This window comes from Phoca vitulina, unplaced genomic scaffold (assembly GCF_004348235.1).
Source record: "Phoca vitulina isolate PV1807 unplaced genomic scaffold, GSC_HSeal_1.0 scaffold9, whole genome shotgun sequence".
Classification (NCBI taxonomy): Eukaryota; Metazoa; Chordata; class Mammalia; order Carnivora; family Phocidae; genus Phoca; species Phoca vitulina.
In genome coordinates, this window is record NW_022589712.1 from 12,911,093 (window position 1) to 12,920,272 (window position 9,180).

General features: G+C 43.1%; 1 protein-coding gene across 3 annotated transcripts in view; it reads left to right on the forward strand.

Moving 5' to 3' along the window:
- Positions 1-7,705, forward strand: part of CNKSR3 (CNKSR family member 3) — an 83,317-nt gene extending 75,612 nt beyond the window's left edge. For 2 of the 3 annotated variants that reach the window (XM_032407612.1, XM_032407611.1), the window contains exons 10-13: positions 576-700; positions 3,304-3,512; positions 4,012-4,101; positions 6,349-7,705. In XM_032407612.1, the coding sequence (XP_032263503.1) occupies positions 576-700; positions 3,304-3,512; positions 4,012-4,101; positions 6,349-6,647 (723 nt within the window). In that variant the 3' untranslated portion in view covers positions 6,648-7,705. Of the gene's footprint in view, positions 1-575; positions 701-3,303; positions 3,513-4,011; positions 4,102-4,201; positions 4,215-6,348 lie in introns of all 3 variants that reach the window. The other variant, XM_032407613.1, reaches the window with a different exon arrangement.
- Positions 7,706-9,180: the final 1,475 nt, after the last annotated feature.

Sequence of the window (9,180 nt, forward strand, 5' to 3'; positions counted from 1 at the left end):
CGAGAGGTACTGTATGAACTGACTCGTTCAGTCTGCGCTGTAGCCCCATGCGAGAGGTACTATCAGGATGGCTGGTTTTTGAGGAGGAAACTGAGGGACGGGTATTTCAGTGATTTGCTCAGAGCTAGAATTCTAACCTGGCTCCCAAGCCTCTACCTTTTTTTTAAAGATTTATTTACTTGAGAGAGAGTGCACAGGCACGCACAGGTGAGTGGGGAAGAGGGGCAGAGGGAGAGAATCTTTCAAGCAGACTCCATGCTGAGCACAGAGCCCGATGAGGGGCTCGATCCCACAACCCGTGCGATCATGATTTGAGCTGAAACCAAGAGACAGACACCCAACTGACTGAGCCACCCAGGCGCCTTCTACCCCCTATCCCCAAGCCTCTACTTCTTCCTGTGCATCTAGTTTTCTGGAACTCCCAGTTAATTCTGAGTGTCTCAAAGACTACAAATTGAATTGTTGCTAATAGTTGTAAACACACAAATGACCTCGGCCCTCAGTGTTGGCTTTGGGGAAGGAGAGTTGCCCAAGAATAATCTCACCTCCACCTTTTGCACTGGCTTCCATTTCAGACCTCACCTCCACCCACGACAACGCAGTCCCCTGAAAGCACTATGGATACCTCGCTGAAGAAGGAGAAGCCAGCCATCCTGGATCTTTATATCCCTCCTCCACCAGCCGTTCCCTACTCCCCCCGGTACGTCAGTGTCCGTTCACAGTGTACATGCCTGTCTCTTGTGCGTGAAGATTCTGAGTGGAGGTGTGAAAGCCAGGAGGATTTCGAGGGCAGGAGTTGATGAACTCCAGGGTGACAGGGCTGAGTCTTGACATTGCAGTTGTTTTAAAAAGTGTCATCCTGGGAGTAGTAGGGGTGGGAGGAATGGGTGGAGGGGGTCACAAGGTCCAGACTTCCAGTTACAAGATAAAGAAGTTGTGGGATGTCATGTACAGCATGGTGATTACAGTTAACAATATTGTATTTTATGGTTGCAAGTTGCAGAGAGAGATTTTAAAAGTTCTCATCACAAGAATAAAAGAATTTGTAACTATGTGAGGTGATGGATGTTAACTAGACTTTTTGCGGTGATCATTTTGCAGTATATACACATACCAAGTCATTATGTTGTATACCTAAAACAAATACAGTGTCATATGCCAATTATCTCTCACTAAAACTGGGGTGGGGGGACATGTGTGATCCTTTAGGGGGAAGTATAGGGATGGATCCAGGTTTCATGGGTCTTGAAACTATGTAGTTTGGTGGGGAGGGGACTCTACGTAAAGAAAGCATGTGCTCTTGGGAATGCATTGTTTTAGTTCCTCCCAGAACATCAGAAGGGGGTGCTTGGGGGTCCCTGAAGCTGAAGTTTGATTCCATATAAGGTAAAAATCATCTCTGGGGAGGAAGATAAATAAATTTTTTTATACGGCAGGTTAAAGTTACAGCTTTATTTTACAGGGAGAGTTGTGTTCTTCATAGGACTTGAAAAATGTGAATGGAGGTGTGATACTCTGTATTTGTGCATGCGTGTGTTTGTGTGTGTCTATTAGAAATTCTAATGGAATAAATTCTTAATTGGTACATGGTATAACGAGGCTAGTCATATTAGCTGTTCCACAGGGGATTATTTAGATGTGAAATATAGGCTTATTTATATCAATTTACCCATTTACAGAGAATTTGGCTCATTTATTCAACATGCATTTAGTGAATGTGGGGCCTGAATCACCATCTTAAACAAAACAGATGCAGTTCTTACCCCCAGAGAACTGCCAGTGTCTTAGTCAACTATCCAAAAATAAATTGAGAAATACATAATTATGCTATAATATTTCATAAGAAAAAGTTCGGGCTGAATTTAACAGTGATATTTTACTTTATATTGGGAGTTTTTTGTTGGTTGGTTTTTGTTTTAAGCTGAGTATTTGATTCTATCCTGTTTCTTCCCTGGGCACAAGGAAGAATGAACATCATTTTCCTCTCCCTGGCTTTGGGCTGCCCAGAACTTAGTACAGCACATAGAGAACTTACCTTAGCTGATCAGAGGCATCCTGATTGGTAGATGGGACCCTTCCCTGTCTTCACAGACCAGAGTCATGTGGTCACAGGATCTTAAATGTGTTTAAAGTGACAAGTAGTTGCCTTTGCACACGGAGAACACAGTTTCACTGATGACCAGTGTGTGGGTTGTTCTATAAGAAACCAGGAGGCCACTCCCAAACTCCCAACTCTGAATGTTCTTGTCTGGGTCTCAGTGAAGGGTCACAGAACAGTGGCAGGAAAAAGGGTATCTACATAGTAAAGGGGAAAGGGAACTGGGGCTTTTAATCTACTTGGGGGAAACACATGCGCACATAAGACGTATGCACACGTGCATACACACACACACCTACACACCATTAGTGAAGGATATCTTCTGAGGAATGAAACACGCAAATGGTGATGGAGAACGAGAGGTGGGTCTTGAGAGCTTTGTGAATGGGGAAGTTGTATGCCAGGTTTAAGTTGTATGCCAGAAGGAGATGGATTCATAGAAGGAAAAGGGGGCGCACAGGCAGGGGGTTCACTGGGAATACCAAGCAGGCAAAGCTGATCTTCAGATTGTTTTTGGACTCAGGTGATATTGTAGTTTGTCTAGTAGTTTTTGCAATGATCATCTAAGAGAATTTTCCAAATGCAAAAAAATTTAACTAGCTGGTAACTTGGACTCAACTCAAATTAATTTTAAGTTTTATAAAAGCTGACATTTAGAAAGAATTAAGTTGGAGTCATTAATCCAACATTTGCCAGTTTCTGTACGGAGTTCAGAAAACAGACACTCTCCATTGGGTATGATAAAGGCGCCTTTGTATTTTTTGACATAATTTTCAAACCTAACAACTCCATTACACATCCTGTCTTTGCTGGATCTTGGCAAAGATACTACTTGGGGCATCAGAAAAATGGCTCAATCATACCTTAACTTGTGATTTCTGTAATAAATAGGAGATTCAGATATAGGGTAGAAGTACAGGGAACCAGAGCCATCTTTTCAAAGCTATATTTATACTCTTTAAACATATCTGAAGAAAAAATGTTATTTTCTTTTATTTAGTAGGATCATGCTATTTACTCTTTTACCTAATAGGATTTCTGTGTATTGGAGGGGTAACAGAGATAAAAAACGAGTGCTTTTTTACTCCAGTGGAAAGGAGGATTCAAATTTTCTTATGTGTGTTTGCTGGAGAAAGTCTGTCCTGTAATTCTTCTGTAGGAGAGGATCTTTGTAAGCAACTTAATTATTGCCCACTGTCTTCCAGGAATGAGAATGGGAGTTTTCTTTATGGAGGCCTCAGTAAATGTAAACAGCCATTGCCTGGTCCTAAGGGTTCTGAGTCGCCAAATTCCTTCCTGGACCAGGAGAGCCGAAGACGGAGATTTACCATTGCTGATTCTGATCAGTTGCCTGGGTATTCGGTGGAAACCAATATTCTGCCCACAAAAATGAGAGAGAAAACACCATCTTATGGTACATTTCTGAGTGTTTGTTTTGTTCTGCCATTTGTTTTTCCTTCCCTCCCCCACTCCCTTCCTTATTTGGAACTGTTGGATGAATTTGGCAGACTTCAAGGGTAATCTGAGGAAAACATAAACCTCAATGAAATTCTAAGTATGAGACCTTTATTCATCTCTCTAAAGTGAAGTCTTGTTGAATCATTACTCTCTGCCTGGCATCAAAGCCCAGTGGAGTGAGATCATGTTACAGTTTTAACTTGCAGCGCCTGGGTTTTGGCTTGGAGTGGCTTTGCTCTGTAGATACACAGACTTCAGGTCAGCCGGCCTCTGTCCTCATTGCTTGCCACGGAAATGGGATGCTTTAAAATACTTTTCTTAGTTTACAGTAATGTTATTACTTATGGTTAAGTGAGTGTGATATGGGGGAGTCTTAAGTTATAAACAAAAGGAAAGATTCTCTAAGGTCCAGAAACTCTTGTCAACTTGTCGCGTTCCTTCCCCTCCCTTTGAAGGCAAGCCCCGGCCTTTGTCCATGCCTGCGGATGGGAGCTGGATGGGGATAGTGGACCCTTTTGCCAGACCTCGAGGTCATGGGAGAAAGGGTAAGTTTAAGCAAACTTAAAAATACACCAAACTGGAGTCAAAAGAGCCATGGTCCTCGTTTCAACCCTATTCCTATTGTGCTGTAATAACCAGATAGAGGACCCCAGCCTGAGTCCTGTCTTCTCATCTATAAAATCGGAGTTGCTGAATCTCTGAGGCCCTACCGGTTTCTGGAATGGCAGAATTATATTATCCTAGTTAGTGACTGAATCTCATTAGCATCATGTGCTTTAAAAAGGTTGTGGGGGCACCTGGGTGGCTCAGTTGGTTAAGCCTCTGACTCTTGATTTCAGCTCAGGTCATGATCTCAGGGTTCTGGGATCGAGCCCTACATCGGGCTCCCTGTTCGTCGGGGAGTGTGCTTCTCCCTCTCACTCTCCCTCTGCACGCTCTCTCTCTCTCAAATAAATAAATAAATAAAATCTTAAAAAAGAAAAGGAAGAAGAAAAAAGTTCTGGAGGCTCAACTTCCAAAGTGATCAACCCCTCACATCTCCCTGGGCCTTGGTAAAGTTCCTCCCTTAGGAACCCAAATCACCTGGATTATAATAAAGTGGAAAAGGGAGAAGATGTCTGTGTAAGGTCCAGGATGCCCTTAATTGGCATGTGAAAATCTGTGGAGCAGTCAGCAGATGGCAGGGCTGTCCTTTGTTTAGATTTAGAAGCATCAACATCTTCATTGCTATTCTCTTAGGCTTTTAATCCCCGATTTAGCCTTTTTATTTCCTTTTAGTATTGAGAGGTCGGGGTGGGAGGTAGGGAGTGTTAAGTCTGGAAGTGGAGACATACTTGACCTCCTATCTCACCATATTTCCGTTGTAGGATCATTTTAGAATGAAAAGGTGTCTGTCTGCATGATGGGCACTTAAAAAAAAAAAAAAGCTTTCTTGAGAGAGGACTCACATACCATAAATCTGCTCACCCCATCAAAGTGTACAATTCAGAGGTTTTTAATACATTCATAGAGTTGTGTGTCCATCAGCACTGTCTAATTCCAGCGTATTTTATCACTTCAGAAAGAAACCCCTGCAGGCAGTCATTCCTCATTGCCTCATCCCTCAGCTCCTGGCAACCACTAATCTACTTTCTGTCTCTCTGGATTTTTGTACTCTCAATGTTTCCTATAAGTAGACTCTTACAATATGTGGTTCCTTGACGATAGGCACTTCTTAAAAGTAACTACCCCTTTGATTACAAAAGCAAAACAAGTACACTGAAAAACATCTAGAAGACTCGAGAAAATAAAACACCTGTAATCTGCTTTCCCAACCTAGAAATAATCACTCTGAATGTTTTCTGTTTTTTTCCAACTTAGAAAAAAATGTGCAAAATGGAAGAACTAGTTTGACAATACTGTGAAAAGTGACTGTTTTTCAACACATGTATGTTTTCTGTAATAACTGCATTAGGAATCCGTCTTAGGGCTGTAGCATGTACTTATTCAGGCTGCTGCTGAACGCTTAGTTTGTGCACTCTCCCCCACCCCCCATTGTAAGTAGTGCTGCGCTAAGCATCTTGTACCTAGATCTTCGTACACTTTTCGGAGTGGAATTTCTGGGTCGAAAGAATGCTGCACATTGCCAAAGTGCCCTGCATTTCAGGTTTCCATTCAGTTTCTTATCCCCCGTCCCCACTCTCATCCCAGGAGCTGTCTACTGGCATTTAGGCTGGGACCATTCTTCCTTGTTTGGAAATGTCTTAAGCGTGGCAGAACATGAAAATCTTTCAACCCTGTCCATTAAAGGTGAATAATAGTGCCTGCCCTTCATTGAGGGTGACAACCCGAGGCTCCCCCACCTTTCCAAATGCTCTTCAGGAGATGCTTCAGGGTAAGAACCACTGTTCTAGAAGCATGTGCTACATGCTACAGGCATTGAGCAAGAACAGATGGGGAAGGAGTGATAGACACAGCTTTTTCGCTTTTTTTTTTTTTTAATTTCGAGTGAAATTATGAAAATTCTTACACTGGTAAAGAAGTGTGGGCTCCCTGATTCTGCTCTGCCCTTGTGTTGCCTCTCGGGTGTAAAAGCAGACTAACTGATGGACTCCTTCCATTTCTACTTTCTAAACATCCCGTGGGGTGGGCCTGGCTGTCTTGGAGGCTTCGCAGCCCACCCCTGGGAGGAGGGCAGGGTCAGGTGCCCACCTCGAGGGCATCAGAAGTCTCAGCAGGCTGCCGGCCCAGCTGGACAGGGCTGCTCAGTAGATGGTTATTTTAATGGACTTGTGGGCTTTGTCTGAAAACAGGTGAGGACGCCCTCTGCCGGTATTTCAGTAATGAGCGGATCCCCCCCATCATCGAAGAAAGCTCCTCTCCCCGGTACCGGTTCTCACGGCCCCCAGCGGAGAGGCAGCTGGTCCGCGGCGCAGACTACGTCCGGGGGAGCAGGTGCTACATCAGTTCGGATCTCCACAGCAGCGCCACGATTCCGTTCCAGGAGGAAGGGGCCCGAAAGAAGCCGGTCTCCTCGGCGGCCAAGTCCTCGTCTACAGAGCCGTCCCTGCTGGTCAGCTGGTTTACGCGCCTCAAACTGTTGACTCACTGAGCCCCGCCCTCCCGGGACTCTTCCCCGTCTCCCGCTCGCAAGTGCCTTGCTTCCTCAGTTGACAACCTGTTCTGGTTTTCATCCACAGTATTATGGAGTGACCTTATGCAGTTTCATTGTTTGTTTTCCTTTTGGAAGTCGTAGACTGCCCTTCTCGGAATTTTGAAGTAATTGGATGGGAACAAATCCGGAGGATCTTAGGTGTTGCCTTGTGGAGGCCGAAGGAGAGAAAGGAGTCCGCTTTTCTTGCTTCCGTATGGTCGGAACACGGAGACACACTGTAAAGTGGGGCCTGGGCCAGGAATGTTGTGGCCATGATGAGGAACTGGCCATCGTTGGTGCTGGGGGTGGGGCTGAAGTTGGTGTCCATTGTCACAGAGATGTGTTGGTTTGTGGTCCAGCTTCTTCACCTGAAAAAGCCAGTGGAGAAAACATTTTTGTTTTGATTTTTCAAGCTACATACCATATTTGTAAGTGTAGCAGCTTTGACTTTGATAACATGTGGCATGCATTTCATGCTGTTTCAAAGAAGTGGTTTAAGTAAGTGTAGGCCTGTTACACTTGGCTATTCCCTTTTCGTAACAATCTCAGTATGTAGGTCAGTTAATACAGAAACACATGAACACATTTAGATAGGGCTTATTACACACAGTGAAGTTTATGGTTATTTGTGAGGGGTGTTGTTGTTATATATTACTGTCTTTAAGGGAGAAGAAGCTATAAGATTTGCTGACAGCCAAAGTATCATTCAGAACAATGAAGCAACAATATTTAGGTTTACGAGAGATACATCAGTTTGCATTTTGACTGTGTAATGTCTGTCTTCCAGAAAAAAACAAAACAAAACAGGCAGTTCTTCAAAATTGTATATATTTTGCTAAATAGAAATCTCTTTGGAAAGTCTCATGGTCACTAATTTTCAACTAGCATCAGGTATTTTGGAAAAGTGTGTCAGGATATTAACTCTTGTTAAAACTGAATGTATGATATTTTGTTAGAACAGAAAAGTACTATCTTGTTAATTTAAGTGTTCTAAATATAGTTGTATATTTTTCTTACTCTTAGTCACATGTAATTGGAATACTTCTGTTTTGCGTCCTACGTGAAGCTAAGGAAAACGAGTGGTTCAAGGTGTTTTCCGATTTACAAGTGACCACCACGGCCGCTGCCACTGTGGGCCCTATTGTTAAAAAACAAAATAAACCCTCCCAAGCATTTTGGGATGTTATGGATCAGAAGTGGGGGTGTTGAGGAAGCACGGTACAGTAACATTACATCTGGGGACTTTTCCGAGGTATTTTCCTAGGCAGAGCTGGTATCCCCTACTCAACACCCCCCCACACACACACCCCTGAAATGGTTTACTTTGCTCAAGTGCCTGAAATTCAACGAATTAGAGCTTCCCTGGATTTAGTAAACATCTTCCTTTTTAAGCGAGGGGATTGAATTCAGTCAGGCTCTTCCCATCAGCCTCTGAGGGAGCTGCAGCTGAAGGATAGAAGAGGCATGGAATGCGTGATTCATTGGGTGCTTCAAACACAATGTAAAGGCAGAGCATGGGGTGGGGAGGTCTGGTAACAGGGCTCTGGAGACTGGCATGGAAGCTCTGGAAAAGGAGGGGCACCAGCCTTGGCCCATTTTGCTATTAGCTTGAGCTGGCTTTATGCCCAGAAAAGGGGATGCCAACACTTTCTCTCAGTCCCTGGATTTGGGAGGATTCTTAGTGCTGTGGTTCAGCTGAGTAATGAGTTACGTAGCGTTGGAGGTCTTAGCTGGAGGTCGGCCCCTAATCTGTGGAGAAAATGCAACTTGTGATCAGATGACCATACTCAAAAGGCATTTTCGGGTGTCAGTCTTAACTATAGGCAGTACCCAACTTAAATTACTGCACCAGATCGGTGTTCTGCGACTTTGTTCCCTCAAGCCCTAATAGAAGACCAGAGAAATTTCTGGGTCCTCTACCTTCATTCAGTCAGACGCCGCAGCTTCATCTCTATTTTTATTTGGGGCTTTCTCCTGAATTGTGTTTGAGAAATAGATCCCTGCTAAGAAAAAAAAAATTTTTTTTTGTATATAGCTGTACCGTTGAGATATATAAACAATAGTTTAATACTAATTTCTTAGCCATAAATGGAAGCCACTTGCCTCCATAGTAATCCAGGTTTAATGGTGGGCGTGTGGAATGATACTTTTTGACATGAAACTTTAAAATAGTGATTTTTCCTTTAACCCTACCAGACCCAGCTCAACACCCACCCCTTTTTATCATAAATATTTTACAACATAGCTACAATCATCAGCTAAGAATCATGGATGATAAAACCTATCCTCACACATAAAAGCATCACCCGCATTTCCTTTTACGATTCCAAAAAGAAATTAATCGGTAATATAACCAACTTCTATACACATGCATCAATTTGATGTCCTAAATGACATATAAACAAATATATAAATATTTTATAGTGAAATAATTATTTTCCTATGTAATATTCTAGCATGGTTATATTATAAAATGTATTGAAATAATGAA